This window comes from Ascaphus truei, chromosome 2 (genome assembly GCF_040206685.1).
Source record: "Ascaphus truei isolate aAscTru1 chromosome 2, aAscTru1.hap1, whole genome shotgun sequence".
In the NCBI taxonomy this organism is placed as follows: Eukaryota; Metazoa; Chordata; class Amphibia; order Anura; family Ascaphidae; genus Ascaphus; species Ascaphus truei.
This window is the reverse complement of record NC_134484.1, coordinates 435,993,257-436,015,501: the sequence shown is the minus strand read 5'-3', so window position 1 is coordinate 436,015,501 and position 22,245 is coordinate 435,993,257. Positions and strand designations below refer to the sequence as shown.

The 22,245-nt window shown below is 39.7% G+C and overlaps 1 protein-coding gene across 6 annotated transcripts in view; it reads left to right on the top strand.

Annotated features, from left to right (window-relative positions):
• The window catches only part of WDR37 (WD repeat domain 37), a 144,425-nt gene that overhangs the window by 65,747 nt on the left and 56,433 nt on the right, over positions 1 to 22,245 (top strand). For all 6 annotated transcript variants that reach the window (XM_075587788.1, XM_075587784.1, XM_075587783.1 and 3 more), the window contains exons 6-7: positions 19,474 to 19,609; positions 22,008 to 22,079. In XM_075587788.1, the coding sequence (XP_075443903.1) occupies positions 19,474 to 19,609; positions 22,008 to 22,079 (208 nt within the window). The remainder of the gene's footprint in view (positions 1 to 19,473; positions 19,610 to 22,007; positions 22,080 to 22,245) is intronic.

Below are 22,245 nucleotides of genomic sequence, written 5' to 3'. Positions count from 1 at the left end.
CCGTGTTTTACAGATGATGTGGTATGCTTCGGATCATGAGCCGTTCCAAGCATTCTCCATACTTTTTTCTTCCCATCATTCTGGTACAGGTTGATCTTGGTTTCATCTGTCCAAAGAATGCTGTTCCAGAACTGGGCTGGCCTTTTTAGATATTGTTTGGCAAAGTCTAATCTGGCCTTTCTATTCTTCAGGCTTATGAATGGTTTGCACCTTGTGGTGTACCCTCTGTATTTGCTCCCGTGAAGTCTTCTCTTTATGGTAGACTTGGATAATGATATGCCTACCTCTTGGAGAGTGTTCTTCACTTGGATGGATGTTGTGAAGGGGTTTTTCTTTACCATGGAAAGGATCCTACGATCATCCACCACTGTTGTCTTCCGTGGACGTCCAGGTCTTTTTGTGTTGCAGAGCTCACCAGTGCGTTCTTTTTTTTTTCTCAGAATGTACCAAACTGTTGATTTGGCCACTCCTAATGTTCCTGCTATCTCTGATGGATTTTTTTTTTTGCACCCTAAGGATGCCCTGTTTCACTTGCATTAAGAGCTCCTTCGACCGCATGTTGTGGTTTCACAGCAACAGCTTCCAAATGTGAATGTCACACCTGGAATCAACTCCAGACCTTTTACCTGCTTAATTGATGATGAAATAATGAAGGAATAGCCCACACCTGTCCTTGAAACAGCTTTTGAGTCAATTGTCCAATTTACTTTTGGTCCCTTGAAAAAGAGGGGGCTACATATTAAAGAGATGTCATTCCTAAACCCTGCCTCCAATTTGGATGTGAATACCCTCAAATGAAAGCTGATAGACTGCACTTTAATCCCATATTTATTATTTAACTGTAACTTGAATTTATTTTGGTACACAGCCGAAATAACAAAACTTGCATCAGTGTCCAATTATTTCCGGACCTAATTGTATTGCCAAAAGTACATTAATCACTTACGAGGCCACAAGGGAGACCAATTTATTTCAGTAAGGGGGTCCCTATGCTACCCCATCTCCCAGTTTATGGCCTTTCACATACAACCATTGGTAACCAAAATGCATTCTTATGTTCGGGATACCATGGACTTCATTAACAAATTGGCTAAATCAACAATAAATCTCAGCAATGCCATACTAGTAACCCTAGATGTCTCGAGTTTATATACCAAAATACTGCACCATGATCTAATGGATGCCATCAGACAACAGTTCAGCGGGTACACTGGCTATACTGGACCGTCCCCTGAATTCAATTAACTCCTTGTAGAAATAATACTACATAAAAACTTTTTTCAGGTTTGAACGATCGTTCTATCTGCAACTTATGGGGACGGCGATGGGGTCCAATATGGCCCTGTCATATGCGAACTTCTTTATGTAAGGAGTATGAACAAACCCACCTCCTCAACGATGGCCCACATGCGGAATGTATTAAACATTATACCCACTATATGAATGACATATTCATGGCTTGGGGTGGCAGTGAACAAGAACTCATTGAATATGTATCTTACATCAATAACATTCCGTCAACCATCCGCTTCACATCTTGCTACAATAAAACTGAAATTACATTTCTAGATACTATGGTGTACATACAGAATGATAGACTTTGCACTAGGATTTTTAATAAACCCACTGATAAGAATACGCTTCTGGATGCCAAGAGCCATCACCCCCAACCATTGAAGAAGGGACTTCCGTACTCTCAGATGCTGAGTACGCAGGATCACGAGTAATCCATTGGACGTATAGGAGTCTCTATCCAGAATGGCCGGTTGCATATATTCTGGAGATCAACCCCTTTTGATACACACCTTTTTTTACAAAGTCTTTCAAATTTCTCTTTCTGAGATAATTTCAACAAATAATGTCTAATTTGAAGAAAACTAAAAATTGGAATATCATGTGTTTGATATTTTCTTTGTATCTCCTTAAATGTCATTGGTTTCCCTTCTTCTACTACCAAGTCCGTTACCATTATAATATTTAGCTCTCTGAATTGTTTGAATGTATTTTTTGCGCATCCTGGTTTAAACTCAGGATTATTAAATATATGCGTTAATAACGATGGAGTTGAATTTAGTGAATATTTTTTTTTTGTTTTTAGACCAAGTTTCCCATGTACACCTCATCGATCATAATTTGCCGGGTCGTTGTTCCACATCACCACTTGTTTCAATTGGTCCGCCTGATAGTATTTGATGATGTCTGGGACTCCCATGCCCCCGCGTCCTCTGTGAGCTAACATTACCGACCTTGCCACTCTTGGTCTTTTTTCTTTCCAAATAAATTGGAAAATTCTATTTTGGATATTTAAGTTCAATTAATGGGACTTTTATTGGGATTGTCTGAAAAATATATAATAGTTTTGGTAAAATATTCATTTTTACTGAGGCAATGCTGCCTATCCATGATATCTGGAAGCTATTCCATCTTTGAAGATCTGCTTTAATTTTTTCAAATAGGGGTGGATAGTTGCTTTTGTATAAATCTTGATATGAATTTATTATATTAATTCCTAAATATTTAATATGTTTGGAATTCCATTTATATTTAAAATTTCTTTGTAAATGTGACATCTCGGGTATTGTCAAATTTAAATTTAAAGCTTCTGATTTGTCATTATTGATTTTATATCCAGAAATTTTTCCAGATTCGTTTAGTTGGTATTGAAGATTAGGTATGGAGATTAATGGATTAGATAATGGCAATATTATATCATGAGGAATTAATTCTAGCAACAACTCCTCAGAATCATAATTATATGTTAAAATGGGCTGAAGAACTCAATGTAGAAATAGATGGGGAAACCTGGAAGGATATCTGGGAATCGGCAGCTAAAACTTCAATTTGCACGATAACGAAGGAAAATAAATACAACATTTTATTTCAATGGTACTTAATCCCGAGTAGGCTGAGCCAGATCTCCCCAGGCACATCAGATTTATGCTGGAGAGGATGTGGCCTGCGAGGAGATATGGTACATATATGGTGATCATGTCCACAGATTCAAAAGTTTTGGACAAAGATATAGAATATGTTACAGGAAATTACAGATACAAGAATCCAGCTAGACCCACTAACATATTTATTAGCAAAGCCTGTTGAAGAGGTATCTAATACGATCAGAAAAAAATATCTCTATTGTTCTTACAGCAGCCCATTGCTCTATAGCAGCGGCGTGGAAGAATGTAAATGTACCATCGAGACATACAATAATTAAGAGTGAATGAAGTTAAAATAATGGAAAAACTTTCAGCTCAACTTAATCAAAAATTAGATAATTTCTATAAGGTATGGGAACTGTGGCCTCCGGTTTTTAGGTAGAATCCTGATCATGGTTGATTGTTATCCCTTGTCTCTCTTACCTTTTAGCACTTAAGCATTCCCTCCCCTTCCCATTCCTTTCCTTTCAGGCAACATCTTTATCTATCCTTTTTCTTTATCTTTTCTATGTTAAAAAATAAAAATACTTTGAAATTAAAAGAATCCAAAGAGATTTATATATTGATATGCAACATACAGAAAATAGTAAAGAAAAATTGTTATGAAGATAATTTTTTTTTTACTAAGATAGATGTATAAATATTGTTCCTTTATCAAAATTGTACATGTAAGTAAAATAATAAAAAAAATATTGAAATGGAATGGCCGGTTGCGTCCTTGATAGAGGCTATGATGAAGACGAAATACAACTTGCTCTAGATAAAGCGAGAATACCAACCAGTGAAACTACTGGAGCCAGTGAGACCGTTGAAAGATACCCAATTCAATGTAGTCACTACGTACAGGCATACCCCGGTTTAAGTACACTCACTTTAAGTACACTCGCGAGTAAGTACATATCGCCCAATAGGCAAACGGCAGCTCACGCATGCGCCTGTCAGCACGTCCTGAACAGCAATACTGGCTCCCTACCTGTAGCGAAGCTGTGCGCAAGCAGGGAGACTATAGAGCCTGTTACACATGCTTTATTTACATCAGTTATGCACATATATAACGATTGCAGAACAGTACATGCATCGATAAGTAGGAAAAAGGTATCTTGGCAAATGACAAGAAAATAGGCCAACATTTTGCTAATCCCCCTTCTCTCCCCCCCCCCCCAATCTTCTGCTACAGAATTGGGCTCAGTTTGCGAGACTTATAAATGCAATCAGACCCAGTGGAGAAATATGCGGTTACACCCTCGTGGTTGATGAAGATGGTAGGTGTATACAAATGCCATGGCTGTGCTAATTGCCAATATTTGTCAGTGGGCAAAACATTTGCATAATGGCAATCCCATCAAGATTTTGGATTTCTTAAACTGCGAATCAAAATTTGTGGTTTATTTTATCAAATGCCCCTGCGGTCTATATTATGTAGGCAAACCCACAAGAAGGCTTAAGGAACGCATAGCCCTACACCGACTTAAACTTAACATGACAAAAACCGAGCTCCTCGTACTTGCTCCCAAACCTGGCCCTACTACCTCCTTCCACATTACTGTTGGCAGTACTATCATTCACCCAGTAGCCCAAGCACGCTGCCTAGGGGTCACACTCGACTTCTCACATTCAAACGTTTCTAAAACCTTTTGCTTTTCCCCACCCAATATTACAAAGATACGCCCTTTCCTCTGTTCGACTGCTGTAACTCTGACTCAGGCCCTCATTCTCTCCTGTCTTGATTACTGCAACCTCCTGCCGTCCGGCCTTCCTGCCTCTCGCCTGTCTCTCCTACAATCTATCCTAAATGCAGCTGCCAGAATCACTCTATTTCTGAAATCTGTCTCAGCTTCTCCCCTGCTGAAATCACTCCTATCAAATCCCGCATCTCACACTCAATTCTCCTCCTCACTTTTAAAGCTTTACAGGCATACCCCGCATTAACGTACGCAATGGGACCGGAGCATGTATGTAAAGTGAAAATGTACTTAAAGTGAAGCACTGCCTTTTTTCCACGTATTGATGCATGTACTGTACGGCAATCGTCATATACGTGCATAAATGATGTAAATAACGCATTTGTAACAGGCTCTCTACTCTCCCCACTTGCGCACAGCTCCGGTACAAGTAGGGAGCCGGTATTGCTGTTCAGGACGTGCTGGCAGGCGCATGCGTGAGCTGCTGTTTGCCTATTGGGCGATATGTCCTTACTAGAGAGTGTCCTTAAACCGGGGTATGCCTGTACAGTCTTCTGCTCCTCCTTACATCTCAGCCCTAATTTCTCGCTATGCACCATCTCGACTCTTGCGTTCTGCTCAAGGATGTCTTCTCTCTACCCCCTTTGTATCTAAAGCCCTCTCTCACCTTAAACTTTTTTCACTGACTGCCCCGAACCTCTGGAATGCCCTTCCCCTCAATACCCGACTAGCACCCTCTCTTCTTAAAGAAGCATATGAGTAGCACCGTGGATAATACTAGACACGATACATAAAGCTTGGCCCCCTGCAGACGCACTTACCAGAATTCCCTCCTACTGTCTCTGTATGTTCTTCCTACCTACCAATTAGATTGTGATCTCCTCGGAGCAGGAACTCCTCTTCCGAAACTTTACTTTTATGTCTGAAGCACTAATTCACATGATCTGTTGTTTGTATTATTTGTTATTTATATGATTGTCACGTGTATTACTACTGTGAAGCGCTATGTACACTAATGGCGCTATATAAATAAAGACTGCTGGGGATCTCCCCTAAGCCTGAAGCCAGACATACACACCTGATCTCACCCACGTCTCCCTGCCATCTCTTCCCCTGTAAATGGTGTTAACCTTTTCATTTAACACTGACTAACCTTAAAACTTGCCCCACAAATCAAGCATCCCAATAGCCTGCACTCATGGCTATTGTCCCACAGTCACTTATACCATTATGTACTAATATAATATACTTATTGTGGCCAAGCACACCCATCTTCATCACTTATTCCCTCACCTGCTGTCTCTGTAAGTTTCCCCTCAAACCTCTTAGATTGTAAGCTCTTCAGGGCAGGGATTTCCTTTCCCATTGTCTGATTTTTGCTGCACTTATTGTATTATAATTCCCTGTACTGTATTCTTTGTGAAGCGCTGAGTACACTTTTGGCGCTATATAAATAAAGAAATACAATACATATATACATCTCACCTGTTTTGCTTACAGGACAAATCTGCTTTTCTTCCATTATACTAAATTACTTGTTCCCTCACTGTTCACCCACTCTTCCCTCACGTTCCTAGTTTGATGCATTGCCCTGGGAGGTTTTCTCCTTCACAGACTCTTCTCCCCGCTGTGGACAGCATGACTACTGAAGCAGTCATGCGCAGTCGGATCGCTATGACGACCGAGGACTTCTTACCCAATCAGCTCTAACACAACAGCTGAGACGGTCTCTGATTGTTTACCTGCTTGACAGCCGATCCAAAATGGCCACCCACTGTTGCTTGGAGACACCAGGAGGGATATTTCGTGGGCTTTGTGATTTTTAAAAAAAATTGTTTTGGTGATAGATACACTGAGAATTTGGTATAAAGTCACTCATGGCTCTGGCTTCATTGCACACCTCCCCTGAAGAAGATCCCTCTGCGGGATCGAAACGTCAGTTTCTGTGTCTGTTCTAATACACTTTTTGAACACTACGGAGTGCTGTCTCTTCCTTGCCGTTCTTCCGGATGGTAACGTATTGTATGTATGTATGTATGTATGTATGTATGTATGTATATTTATTGTTTACGTTGTTGTAACCAGGTGATCCTCTGGAGCTGAACCATACTAATTTTAAGCTCCGGGGACATCCCTCTTCCCCTGCCCCGATTCCTGATATTTTTATTAGTGTACTCAGTTGTGCTCCCTCCTGGGAAAACAATGGTTGCCAAATCTTATAGGGCCCACAAGCGACTTCCTATTGGTAGACAGCGGTGGCCATGTTGAATTCCCCATGAAGTGTTCCAACACCGAAAGCTGTAATTCTCTCCAAAACCAGGGGTGAAAATGGATCCCTAGAACTGTGAAAAACACTGTTCTACCCTGGAGGACACCCCTGTTCTAATGATGTAAAACAATTGAATGACAATTTTCCAGGCTTGCTACTTTAACAGTCATTCTCTGTTATCTGCATCTATATCATTATCGCCTCCCCTTTTCTGCTGGTCATCTCAATAATCCAATATGTGGGATTTCACCACTGCTTCGTTACATTGTTACAGGGCTATTAAGCCATTTGTAAACCGTATAAAAATGCCAGGATGCTATTCCCAGGTTCCTGGTGATTGGCAGTAATGTACCACTTGCTCGAGGGCCTATTTTGGTCCAGAAGCTTAATTTTCCACTTAACACGAATTTGCATTTGGCAATATCTTTCCTAAAGTGTTCCTATTGTAACTGCCTTTCCTGGACTGCCAAACTTGTACATCTTTTGGGTCTGCAAAAATGAGTACTTTAGGTGATATCTTTTTGTATTTGGACTAACAATAGATATTATAAGACAAGCTTTTGAGTCCCCCTCCCCCCCTCTTCCTCAGCTTAGAAATGCTGATTTACACAGATTTCATGAGCTTCACACAGATGTAAAATAAATAATTTAAACGGGATAACAATCTAAGGCAGATGATGCACAGAAGGGATAAACAGACAGGGCAATAAATGGATGAAAGGGACAGTAAGACACAGGAGCATCCATCCATCAGCAGTGTGCATGGGGGGTGGGGGTGATGGGGATAATTGTAAAATTCACACAGAGACAGGGAGAAACATCACAAAAAATGATTGTAGCGGGTTAAAAACCCCATATCAGCATTTAGTCCTCTTGTTTTAGTGGCTGTGTATTATCATTTTGAGTTAAAATGTTTTCTGCTTTTGAGTGCTTTTTGTATATATGTGTCTTTTTATTTGTATAGCGCCATTAATGTACATAGCGCTTCACAGCAGTAATAGTTACAATCATATAAATAATCAGATATAAATAACACAAAGGGAATAAGTGCTTCAGACTTAAAAATAACATTTAGGAAAAGGAGTCCCTGCTCTGAAGAGCTTACAATCTAATTTGTAGATAGGAAGAAAGAACGTACAGAGACAGTAGAAGGGCATTCTGGTAAGTATGTTATGAATGTTTTTAAACATTCCTTTGAGGATGTTGATGTTTAATCATATATGGAATGATCAGGCTGTGGGAAGTAGTGTCCCACTGGAGTGCAGTATCTTTTCTCATGGTGTGTTATTGTGTGTCTGTGTAGGTTCATTCTGCCTTGAAGTTTTTGGCTGGTTTCACCAATGTAGCATCCTTGGTCACATTTGCTGCATTGAATCATGTATACCACATTCCTGGGTGTGCCGCAGAATGTTACTTTGTTTGTCCAAATAAAAAAGATTTCACCTGAAGTACTCATTTACTGTGCACTATCACAACTGGACTAACATGGCTATTTCTGCTTAATTCATGTCTGCAAAAACACATTCTTTCACTTGCAGTCCATCCATTTTGTCACAAAAATGTATGTTAAAGAGCCACTGTACTGAATAAACCTTGTGACACTCCACTGGTTACCTTCTCTTTCCAGACAGAAGTCTGTTTCCTACAACTGTCATCTGTCCTGCAAACTGTTTTCTGTTCGGCTACCTGGGGACCCCTCCAAGGCTGTTACAATTGTTTTAGTCGTTTTGTATATAGTGCCAGCGTCTTTACTAAAATCCTGTTGTCGCGGCTACTGTTTGACCAAGTCCGAGAAATCACCAGGGTTTCTTTGATATGATCTCCTCTGGTATATCTGTGCAATGCTGAATTTTGTAAGATAATGCATAAAAAACAAAGTTATACCTCTTTGGCAGTGTTTCAATTTTTTTTTATGTTACTCCAATCAGGCTCATAGTGGTAAAGCGGCCTCTTTATTCATTCAATGTTTAAGATGTGGACTGTAGCTGTATTCCTGCAGTTCTGGACACTGTATAGCAGAAGCTAGTTAAATAAGTGTGCAAATGGGATTGCCCACCTGAAATGCTAGACATGTCTTACCATGTGGCTCAACCTCTGTCCTTGTATACAATCTACCAGTTTCATGATTGCTGTTACCACCACAGTGTCCTCATTCGTAAGTACCAAATCCAGCACTGCCTCCTTGCATCTGCACTCTGTCATCATTTGTATAATGTAAGTTCCCTGCAACTATCCAGGGTGTCCATGGTTCGGGCTGGAACTGCAACAGGAACATTCCAGTCCACATCTGCAGATTTGAAGTCTTAATCTATATGTGCTTCCTGTTTATCTGTCATTGATGTGATGACCCCCTATTAAAATGCTATAGGTGACACACTGATGTGACCTCTCTCCAAGATCAGTGTACTACAGTAGCAATATGCAGTCCTCCTAAAAAAAAAAAACAACCTCTTCATCTTTCCTACTCCATCCTTTCTGAAGAGTATTACTTCATGCCTGCATGTTTTTTATTGTACTATTAGAACACATCAAATGTCACAAAAGCTAGGTCATTCTTTGCCATTTTTGGAACCATATCTTGGATGTATTTCTCACGATCCAGGTACTGTACATTATTCACCTGTCTGTGACTGGGATGTCCATGTTCCCCGATTCACAGCACACACCTGACGTGCTCTAGTAAAGTAACCTTTGATTTGTGTCAGCCGCAGGAACATTTTAGAGTTCTTAAGAATGACCAGGGAAAACATCTCTCCGGTTTTGATTATGATTATTAAAAACACCGGCTAGCCATCTGAAGGAAATATAGTCTGCCAAGACGACGTTTCTCAAAGTACAGTAGGTTTTGTATAAAAGCACAGCACACAATTACAGTAGGATAAATAGTGCAGTGTTGTCTCCGTGTGAGAGGTTAGAGCACACTGGTCTAGAACAGGGGTGCTCAACTGCAGTCCTCAAGACCCCAAAAATAGGCCATGTTTTAAGGATATCCCTGCTTCAGCACAGGTGGCTGAATCTTTGAGCCACCTGTGCTGAAGCAGGGATATCCTTAAAACCTTACCTGTTGGGGGAGTTTGAAGACTAGTGTTGAGCACCCCTGGTGTAGACATCGAATTGCTCTTAAAAACACCAGTGTATATACAGCTGAATCCCGTTATAACGCGGTGCTCGGGGGCCACAGAATGAGACCGCATTATAATCGGGATTGTGGGGGGGAAAAAATGGCCACCACGAGGAGGAGAGCTGGGATAACTCTCCCAGCTTGTCTTGTGGGATGGGGGGGGGGGGGGGGTGTGTGTGTGTAGAGAGACTTCTCTCTAAATAGAGAATTGAAGCTGTCCTACCCAGAACACATATGCAGTATATTTGTAATATAATTGACCCTTTTAGCCCCGCAATTTAACCCTGTTGCGCTCAGGCACTGCTGTGAAAAGGGGGTTCACCAGATCCCCTGGGCAAAGGACATGACTGTTAATCAAGTGGGAGGGGGGCCCCTAATGTTGCGAGTTGGGGAGGCAGGCCTAGAGGGGAGAGCCATGGTGGGTGTAGCGTCGGAGGTAGACCTGGTATTGAGGAGAATCAAGACGGAAGACATGGCAGAGGCAGACCTTGAGGTGCCAGCGTCGGAGGCAGCAGGAGCAGCAGCCATCAATGTAGGTCAGGATGCAGAAAGTGCAGGTGGTCCCTGACTGCAGTGTGGTGGGGCGGATGATCGAGCATTCAGAGCAAGCGCATTGCAAGGAGTGGCAGCAACGGCCTGAGACCTGGAGTGAGCAATGACTGGAGGCGAGTTGTGCCCGGCTGGGGTGGGGCTTGAGGGGAGCAGGGGGTGGTTGCTGCAGTGAATGGGGTATCGGCCTTGTTTCCTCCGGGTGCGCGTGTCAGTCACACAGTATGCTGGTGAGTTGTAGTCTGGGGTAACGAGTGACTCCTTATTACTGGCTGTGGGAAGCACTGGGGTGCATAGACTCCCTATAATGAGTCGCAGGAGCCATCAATTGTCTCCTCTTACAATTGTTACCCTCCAAGTATACTTTAGTGTGATCTCCCTAATAACAAAAATACAGCAGAAAAATGATAGCCAGGACTGTTGTCAATGTTTAAATCTATATACATATATACGCATACATACACACATACACACACATACACACATACACACACACATACATACACACATACACGGAAATAATTGAACACTGATACAAGTTTTGTTATTTTGGCTGTGTACCAAAATAAATTCAAGTTACAGTTAAATAACGAATATGGGCTTAAAGTGCAGTCTAACAGCTTTAATTTGAGGGTATTCACATCCAAATTGGAGGAAGGGTTTAGGAATTACATCTCTTTAATATGTAGCCCCCTCTTTTTCAAGGGACCAAAAGTAATTCGACAATTGACTCAAAAGCTATTCCTTGTTATTTCATCATCAAATGGTCTGGAGTTGATTCCAGGTGTGGCATTCACATTTGGAAGCTGTTGCTGTGAACCCACAACATGCGGTCAAAGGAGCTCTCAATGCAAGTGAAACGGCATCCTTAGGCTGAAAAAGAAAATCCATCAGAGAGGTAGCAGGAACATTAGAAGTGGCCAAATCAACAGTTTGGTACATTCTGAGAAAAAAAGAACGCACTGGTGAGCTCTGCAACACAAAAAGGCCTGGTTGTCCACGGAAGACAACAGTAGTGGATGATCGTAGGATCCTTTCCATGGTAAAGAAAAACCCCTTCACAACATTCAGCCAAGTGAAGAACACTCTCCAGGAGGTAGGCATATCATTATCCAAGTCTACCATAAAGAGAAGACTTCACGAGAGCAAATACAGAGGGTTCACCACAAGATGCAAACCATTCATAAGCCTCAAGAATTCCTCGCTACTGGGGCTCTACTACATGCACAAGAAGTGCCTGTGAAGCACTGAGAGGAGCTAGGATGCTTGAGGCATTAGCAGTATGCTGCATCCATTTGATGTCCAGGTGCAATACCCCCACTGTGGATCTCTCTCCGTCCGTGCTGTTTGACTCCCACAGAGATTTCTCTCCCACACGTGTTTTTAAAGGATCCTGTAAGTGCACTTCCTTGGGATCATTGTTTTAATAAATTTGCCATATTTTTTATTCAATCGTGCTATGGAGTTTGTGTTTTGTTTATATACAGGCATACCCAGCATTAAAGTACGCAATGGGACCAGAGCATGTATGTAAAGTGAAAATGTACTTAAAGTGAAGCACCCCCTTTTTCCCACTTATCGATGCATGTACTGTACTGCAATTGTCATATACGTGCATAACTGATGTAAATAACGCATGTGTAACAGGCTCTATAGCCTCCCCGCTTGTGCACAGCTTCGATACAGGTAGGGAGCTGGTATTGCTGTTCAGGACGTGCTGACATGCGCATGTGTGAGCTGCTGTTTGCCTATTGAGCGAAATGTACTTACTCGCGAGTGTACTTAAAGTGAGTGTCCTTAAAGTGGGGTATGCCTGTATCTATATCAGAGAGACAGAAGCATATGATTGGATTGGGCTGACATAATTTAGTGAATCACCCCCTAGGCGCTGTCTATATTTCTTTTTCTTTATATTTATATATATATATATACACGAAAAGACAGAGAGCGCACGCCCCTTAGCGTAAAAAAGTACATTTAATAGTACAAAGGGATTGGGAGAGGGATTAGGAAGACTCACAAAGGTATTAGTAAATCAAGCGATTTGTGATAATAATCACCGCCAACGACGTACAGTATACACAGTCCTGGATCACACCAACCGTTCTGATCGATTTTTCCGTCCGGTTCACCAGTACAAGTTCATCCTCTGATAACTACACAGAAAGTGTTCGGTGTCTCTGCTTAGAATGCAGTCTACGAGCAACGCAGCCTCACTCCAACTCCATGCACGCTCTAGCCGTAAAGCGTGCACTTGCATGATTACGTAATGTCGCAATTATGTACCCCAACGCGTTTCGCCACACTCAGGCGACTTTATCAAAGTAAATATATATATATATATATATATATATATATATATATATATGTAAACTGAAATAGAGAGAGAGCGCACGCCCCATAGCATAACACGGTGTATTTATTATGAAAAAAGGAAGGGGGGGGGAGGAATCACACTCACAAGATAAAAATGGTTAAAAGGCAATTTGTGATTATATCACCACCATCCGGTTCTGTGCTGCGGAATTGCGTCTCTGTGAGCTCCTTCAGGAATGCCAGTAGAAGTCACCGCTCACCGGATTCCTGGGGTGCCGTTTGCCGTCAGATTGCCGTCCAAGAACACAGCTCTCCACTCCGAATGGCCGCCGTATAGATCTCACGCTGGATGTGGCCTCGTGCGCGTCGTAGTGACGTAATCGCGCTATCTAGAGTCCCTGACGCGTTTCGTCACCGCTGGGCGACTTTCTCAAAGGGCTGATAGTGTATGGAATGAAGTCCTGCACATTTATAGCCAGTCCATCGCTTAGCAACCCATAATAGGATAATTGGTTAACCCGTGGTAAGCTGGTGAAGTAGGGCGTAACTAGATGTACTACACCCTCTTTAAACACATGATTTAAACGACTGACTAAATAAATGGCAGATCATGGAGAGAGTATATATAAAAGTTAACACATATTGTGGGAAGGATCTAAAGAACATTATACACATATATGTAACACACTAAATACTCAAATTCATTGCTGATATTATATAAAATACTTAAAAATGATTCAAATGGATGATCTGAACCAATAGATAAAACGAGAAAGCAAAGTTAAAAATGAAATTAAGTAAATTAACCCCTGTTGTATAATAAACATTAAATAATAAATATATACAAAAATATTTGAAATAAAATTACACACATAAAAATCACACACAGGGGTGGCAGTACATTGAGATCTAATAATCATATTATAAATAAGATAGTAAGAACTATTAATTCCTCATCAGAACACCATGCATATATAGACAAAATTATGTACACATACATAATTAGCAACCGAAAATTCAATAGATCTACACTACTAGACAAGTAAAAGTTGCACGTACTTATTGCTGGAAAGATAATATATATATATGTGTATATAGAACATGAGCTAAGAGCAACCTTATGACTCAATTGGGCTTATATACTCCCCAGATATTTGTACATAGATGAATATACTGATGTATATTAACCAATGTGTATCAAATAGTTGAACTATAATAAAGTGGGGTGTATATTTCTCTCATATAGATATATAGATAGAAATAAAAATAGAACATGATGAATCATGTACAGTAAATGTATATTCACAGAGATATTGATGTAACTCAAGATGGAAATCTAGTGAACAGGGAGAGGAGAGAGAAAAAGTATCAAGGGCTATAACTAATTGAAAAGTGAATTGCAAAATGATAAGGATGAATGATCAAATGAAACTATAATTATAATTTAAGATTGATTATAAAAAAAATTAATTTTTTTTTTTTTTTTGGAATAAAAATGTATACATTAAATATAAATGAAAATGTAATGAATACATGTAGACAATACTGTCAATCATTTATGTGGAAATGAACCAGGGATGGAGGGGGACAGGATGGGGCTAAGAGGGAGGGAAGGGGGGGATCGGGAAAAATGGGGGAAAGGGATGGTAAGGTATGGAATGGGGAGAGGGAAGATGGGATGGGGATACACTGCTTGCTGATGTGGGAGTGAAGGAAAAAGAGGATTATGGGGAATAGGCAGACACAACTGTTCTCCCTCGATTAGAGCGACGAGAGTCCATGAGAGTAGGAGATCAGACTAGTGTACTAGCATCCAGACACTCATTGAGTCCTCCAGGGGTGAGGGTCCCCAACTGGTGGATCCAATAGGTCTCCTGTCTGCACAAGATCTTGAAACGATCGCCTCCCAGAGCACAGGGTGAAATATGTTCCAAGCCCATTACCGTCATACATGTGGGGTCCTGATTATGTATGGCTTTATAGTGTCGGGAAATACTATTAACAATCATTCCCTTTATGACACTCCTCCTGTGCTCCAGGAAACGGGTGCAGAGAGGTCTTGTGGTGCGTCCAATATAGCGTAGCCCGCAACCACACTGGATGCAGTACACCACAAATGAACTTGACAATTTATAAAATTCCTAACCTGATAGATAATATCTCTATTGGGAAAACTAAAATTGGACCGGGTCCTCAAATGTCTACAGGTAATACATCTACCTCGTCCACATCTGTGGTTCCCTTTAAGACCATTTAACGCTGATTTTTTGGAGACATTCCCTGATCTTAATTTGGTTGGAGCTATAATGCTCTTCATACTTCTGGCCTTTCTGTAGACAATCGAGGCCCGGTCCGGAAGAATGCCCTTCAAATAGGGATCACATCTGAGAACTCCCCAGTGATTGCTTACAATCTTCTGAATGGCTCTAAAGGACTGGTTGTAGATAGTAATAAATCTTAAACTAGAATTACCAGTACTCCCAGCAATCACTGGTGAGTTGTATCCCAGACGAGATCCTACCTGTCTGTTCCTAGATGCCTGTATCATTTTGGACCTATCTAAGGAGCTCACTTTCTTGAAAGATTCAGAGACTAGTTTATTGTCATAGCCCTTATGTATAAATGTAAGGCTGAGCTGTTCCGACAATTTTTGTTCCTTCATATATATATATAATTATCATTACTGACACTAGCGAACTCTCTTCCCATGAGCGCTAAAGGCCATGTCTGTACATACTGTGCTATATGTATGCACACACAGCTGTCTCTCACACATACTTATACTCCTTATTTTTCCATCCATATACACCAATAGGGACCACATAGTATCCACACACACTTTTAGTTGTGCTACAAACTCTCACATTTCCACACCCACCCACACCATTTATATCCCTCTCACTCCACACACACCTTGTGTAGAGCACTGTTTATACTGTGGGCTCTCCATTCATTTTTATTCACACTGATACACATACACACTCTTTATTCACTTGCTTTCAGTTACCCTTTGACACCTCTAGCCATAAAACACATCCACACCGGGGGAAGGACAAGCACAGATAACATTCCAAGAGACACTGTTTTTAAGTTATCCTTGCTTCATTCATTGTAACATCACCGGAAGAAGAGATCAGTGTATCTCGAAAGCTCGCACAAATAAAAGCATTTCGTTAGCCACAGAACGGTATCATCTATTTATTTTTTGATTATATATATATATATATATATATATATATATATATATATATATATATATATAATATATACACACACACACACACACACACACACACACACACACACACACACAGACACACACAGACACACACACACACACACACACACACACACACACTGGTTGACAAATCACCAAAAATCTACTCGCCACACAAAAAAATCTACTCGCCACCTAGTACCAAACGTGTGCTGCTTGGGCCAATATTTACTCGCCCGGGGGTTAAATCCACTCGCCCGGGGCGAGCAAATGTATAGGTTTGTCGAACACTGTATATATATATATATATATATATATATATATATATATATATATATATATATATATATATATATATATATATATATATATATATATATATATGTGTGTGTGTATATCTATCTCACACACACACACACACTACACATGTATTCATATACAGTGAGGTTTATAGCGTTCAAGTAGAATTGCTCTATGCTTTACTAGCTAAACTGTAAATGGAACAATTAGTAAACAGAAAACATTTGATCACAATGCAATCTTTGCTACTTCTAACACTTAAAATCAGTTGTAATAATTCTACAGCTTTGTAAATGTTGCCCCAAAATGCAGGTTGAGTCGGACATTGTATACTCTGTAGTGACACCACTTCCACAAGGGCTCACACACATAAAGGGCTCACACACATAAAGGGCTCACACACATAAAGGGCTCACACACATAAAGGGCTCACACACACACATAAAGGGTTCAAAGAAAAACTGCAAGGGTCAATGTTATGATGCAGCAAAGATCACAATAATAAACTGACAAAATGACACACAGCTGGCCAAGTGATTGACAGATTTATTATTCTACATTTCCAATAAAGTACAAAACGTGATGACAAATTAAAAAAGTAGTTTGCAAAAATCAATGTTTTGAGAGCGAGACTGTACAGCAGTGTTTTTTTAGCAGTGTTTCCTAGGACTGATGCGGTCCGTCCGGTAGGATTCACGCAGTCCCATTCAGAAGCAGGGACTACCGCTGTGTTAATCCTGATCGGCCATTACCCCCTGCTAAGCACTGTGTCATGAAATCTCACTCTTGGCACGCGGTTCACCAGCACGTTCTGCGGCTGCTGATACATACAAGATACTACATCTGCATATTGTACATAACATACTACGGTATACACTCTGACATCACAGGAGGTCTTCTATAAACTCCCAACTTTTCCATATATTTCAGTGTCTTAAACACTAGATATACATGTTGTAGATATACCAGAAGTCTAAATGGCAGACCGAGGCTCTGCTGAACAAGGTGTTACATGCCGTGGGAAAATAATACTTTGTAATAGATTAGGTTAGGAACTGGGAATCTCAAAGCACTGTTCTGTGTGTGACTGTTTGCATACTCAAACCCACAAATGTGTTACTGTGCTATATGTTTGTTTTGAGGTGGGACCTTTCTGAGCATGTGAATGTCATCTGGTTTGTTCTTAATCTGTTCTATGCTCAACAAGCAACAGAGAAGCCCAATGCTACATTCAATATGACAAAAATACACAGTAAAATACTTATATATTCTCTTGAAAAAGGGTCATTTAGTTTAACCCTTTGGCCAAAGTATTGTAAGCCTGTGAGCCACCCAGTTCACAGGTCCTAACACTACCAGATAAAATACTAATATACCTCTATTAGGATTAAAATTCTCATTTACCTCTATTAGGAAGGAGAAAGACCAACATTGGATTTATATCCAGTCAAATGAAAAGGACCTGCTGACTTGGGGAGGGGCAGGCTTAATAGCTCTCCTTTTTGACACATATATATTTTGTGGGGGCTCAGGGGTTTGTGTGTTTTCTGTTATACTGTATGCTCATAACCTTTTTTTTAAATTGATTTTTTATCTCCCACCATTGGGTGCATTTAGTAATCCCATGAGACCAACTTTTTGTTCAGCAAATCGTTATGAAGTAGATTGCTGAAGGTTTTTCATGTACCACGCAGAATTATGAAGCAAATCAGATTGCGATCTTTTCAGAAAACTATGCTTCAACATCGATCAATAATTTTACTGCATATAATAATGATAATTTCTCCATTTTGTGGCATGTAGCATACAGTACTTAAAATAACAAATTGACAAAGGGTAGTGAAGATCTGATTTATGGGGAAATATTACCTAAATTAGTATGGTTTCCTTGAAAAATAGTGGTCTATGAGGGCATAAATAAGTATGTACTAATGTGTACATATAAAATATAAACGATATGCAGAATTATTTTTTTTACCTCAGTAGCCATACAACTCGTACAGGATAATCCCGCTGGGATTCTAGTCAATAGATTTCACTCCGCAGCAAAGGAAATGGTTCTTTATGGGAAGGGCAGTGAAATTGTGGAAACTTTTTTTTTAATGGCAGATAAAGCCAATATCTTTACTGTATATCATTTTGTGAGGAAAAAAGCATACAGGGATATGCCAGACAGGTTGAAACCTAGACTAAGTATTGATCAAGGGAGACAGAAATGTGTATTGTTTCCCCCTTTGAATCATTAATGTCAAATGTTGCACTTGGAATTGTAATTTGCCTTTATCTGGATAAATATGAGTATCTTAGAACATGATACTATGGTCAATTCTATTACTGCATACAAAAATATTCTGTCCAAGTAACTAGTTGTAGGTGTTATTCATTTTTGTGTCAAAAAAACTTCCTAAGACTGCCTACATGTTATTGCTTTTGAAGATCTTATTAACAAAATAATGGAAACCATTTTATTTCGAAAGTATTTTCAAGTGTTTGCCTTTTTATTAATCAATTGTCAAAATGGTCTTTCCTGCCTTTCTAGGAATTAAACTCACAGTAAGCAATTTTTATGTTTAATGATGTTTGCGACTGAATTTCTGCACCTTTTCAGGAGTGAACCACTGAGTTTGTTATATTTTGTTTTGTATTAACCATTTTAGTAATCCTTGTGTCTACCCAATTAATACTATACAAAATGTTAAATAATATAATAATTTAATTAAAAAGCTCATGCTTCTGCTGTGAATCCTTCCCAAGGTATGGGCTCTCTTTTTAGTTACAGTAATTGGTAATGTTACAATGTGGCGTTCAAATATTGTATCTAGAGTTGTAAATTCACCTTGAGTAACAGCGTCAAAAACGGCGAGTTTGTCGCACACCTTGAGTGCATCTTCTGTATAATATTGTATGAGAGCATTGTGAAATCAGTGTAAAAGGTAATACAGTACTAGAGGTGGCTTCTATATATACTCTTGCTCATTCAGCAACTTCTACTATGGCTGTAATTGAGACTGTGCATTTATCAGTGAGTAAGAAAAAATGTTTGCGTTTTTTTTAAAATGTATTTTTTTATTTTTTTTTTCAAGATTGTTTCTAGCTTCAAAACCACAACCTCTCGGGCAATCTGCCAGCTGGTGAAGGAGTATGTTGGCCATAGAGATGGGCTTTGGGATGTCGGTGTTACACGAACACAGCCAGTGGTGCTGGGGACAGCTTCTGCTGGTAACTATTTTACGACGTTTTGCTTCCTGCTTCTTTTTAATTTATGCAATAGCTAGAACAAAAACGCTTTTTTATTTTATTTTTTATTTTTTCGTTTCACGTGTAGGACACAAATAGATAAGATGTATGTGGACTAGTCTAGATATGAGTTGAATTGTTACATGGACTTACTTGTCCCCTGATTTTGTCTCTTGTAGTATTTGCAGTTCACAAAAGGTAGAACAATTGTAAAATTATGTTGCGCAAGAAAGAAGATTCGTGGTCTGAATTTCCTCCCTTTTAGAATGACAAAATTTTAATGCACAAACAGATGTGAAATTCATGCGTTCGAGGGCGTTCCCTCTTGCCATTTCTTTTTGTGTTAATGAATGCAGCCGTTGTATATGTTTTCAAGGCAATGTAATTATCTAAGCCCAATCGATGCATCCTCCTGTGATCCATCTGCCAAGATCCTGCTTCCCCGGGCACTCTATGGCTGCCTATTTAAAAATCGGAAGGGCTGTGCTTTTCTAAATAGTTGCTATAGCAAACCAAGGAAACTTTAATACATTAATTAAAACGTATTCGAAAGAGCATAGAGTTAAAGATATGCAGTAAGGTTTATCCCCCCCAAAAAATAGAATGAAGTAGCACTCACCCTGTCTACTATAATTCAGCTGGAGGTTCTGTGTTCCTGCATCTATACCACAAGTTGCATACAACTATACAAAAACCAAACTGGATCAGCACTCAAAGAAAATGAAGGACATACGTTTTCCTTTTGATCTCACTCAGTTTCTTCTTTAATGTATAAAAAAAACAGCAATACAGAAAAAATTAGCACACACAGGGAAAGGAAGAGTTAGCAGACACACACTGTTACCATGTATGTGCACAATAGAGCAACGTTTGAAGGCCTCCTGACCCTTTCCCTAGCCTGGCGATGCGCCCAGGAAGCATTGAAACTGGGCGAGACCAAAAGCAAAACGGAAGTCCTTCATTTTTCTTTGATTTCATTTGAGTGCTGATCCAGTTTGGCTTTTGTAAGGTTTATCCAATACTGCGCAACTGATTTATTTTAAAAAAAAAACAAAAAAAACATGTAGGATTTTGAAGCCAATGCTTCCGCTTATTTTTAAGAAGTCAAAAATACTTGTTTATTATATCAATAGTTGTCACCTTCATGTGGGGCAGACGGAACTGATCTCTCTGAACCCATCTATTCAATATAGTGAGAAGCCGGGTGAAGCACAGTTAAAATTGCATAAACTTCCATTGAACAGGAAAAAAGGCTATCCTAAATTTAAAGGGATCAAATAGAGTGCGAGGTTTTACAGGAGGTAGAATTTGACAGCAGATGAGAACTCCTTCGTCTGCCCACTCTCCAATGTTTTTTATGATTAGTATAACACTTTATTGCAGTCCACTTATGGTGCATACATAGCAAACTTTTCTCTTTTGAAAGTAAATGTGTCTTGTGTTCTCACTGGGGATGAAAGAGCAGCATATCTTGCGAGCACGGCAGGGTCTGACATTTCTTAGAACAGTCAGAAACAAGGGGTATTCTTACACTCGTTTACTTATAACATTTGTCTCTCCTGAAAACTGATTACAGTGTCGCAGCTAAGTCACATCTGATGTGGAATAGCATAATTACATGATGGCTTGTCAGCTCCTGTGCTTTTTTGATGCTATAAAATTATGGTTCTCAACCAAAATCACCACAAGCTTCTCATGTGAAAATAATAACAAATGTAAACCTTTTAGCAGCAGTAGGACCAACGTTGGTTTGTAATTTACTTTGGTTTAGCCTTTTAGGCTTTGTGAGGGTGTTATTAATGTTTTACACACAATTTTCCTGCGATATTTAAATGAACCAACACTATATTTCATAATTTTTGGATTGGCAGTAAATAGTTGATTAGCCCAGCTTAATAATTTAGGCATGCGGTTATCAGGACAAAATTATAAATAGTAAAGAAATACGCATTATGCTAAAACGCTTTCTTTTTCAAGTCATTTAAAGTCCAAAATGATCAGTCTTAAAATTTAGGATTTAGAGCAGGGCACTCAAATCCCATTTTCACATTGCAGTAAATAGCACATAATTATTCTGCTACTCACTACATTTGTTTCAATCAGGTGAGAAAATTCATTCAATTATGTGTAAAAATATTTGTTTTATGAATATGTTTAAAATGTACAGTAAAGGATCAAAGAGCCTCCATGTTTCCTACGGGATTCAGCAAAACATGCTTTCATCAGGCAATGGGAAGATGGAAATTGTTTGCAAGAGTTGTTTTAGATCCTTCGTTTATATGGACTTTCTATTGCGTGGTTTATATGCAGGATAAGCGCTGTTTAGGAATTATTTTGCTTCTCTGCTTCATTATTTGCCATTTCTGCTTTTCTCTTCTAGATCATACAGCTTTGCTTTGGAGCATAGAGACAGGAAAGTGCCTTATCAAATATGTGGGTCACGCTGGATCAGGTAAAACAAAACAAAGGCAAAACACGGACTTAGAAGTAACAACAGGGAATAAGTAAGACTGAAGCTCAAAACCCTAACCTGGGCCACCTCTTACAGCAGGGGTGCGCTACATTTTCATAGAGGGAGGGGGCGCAGCGCTTACAGAGACCCTGCGCTCTTCCCACAA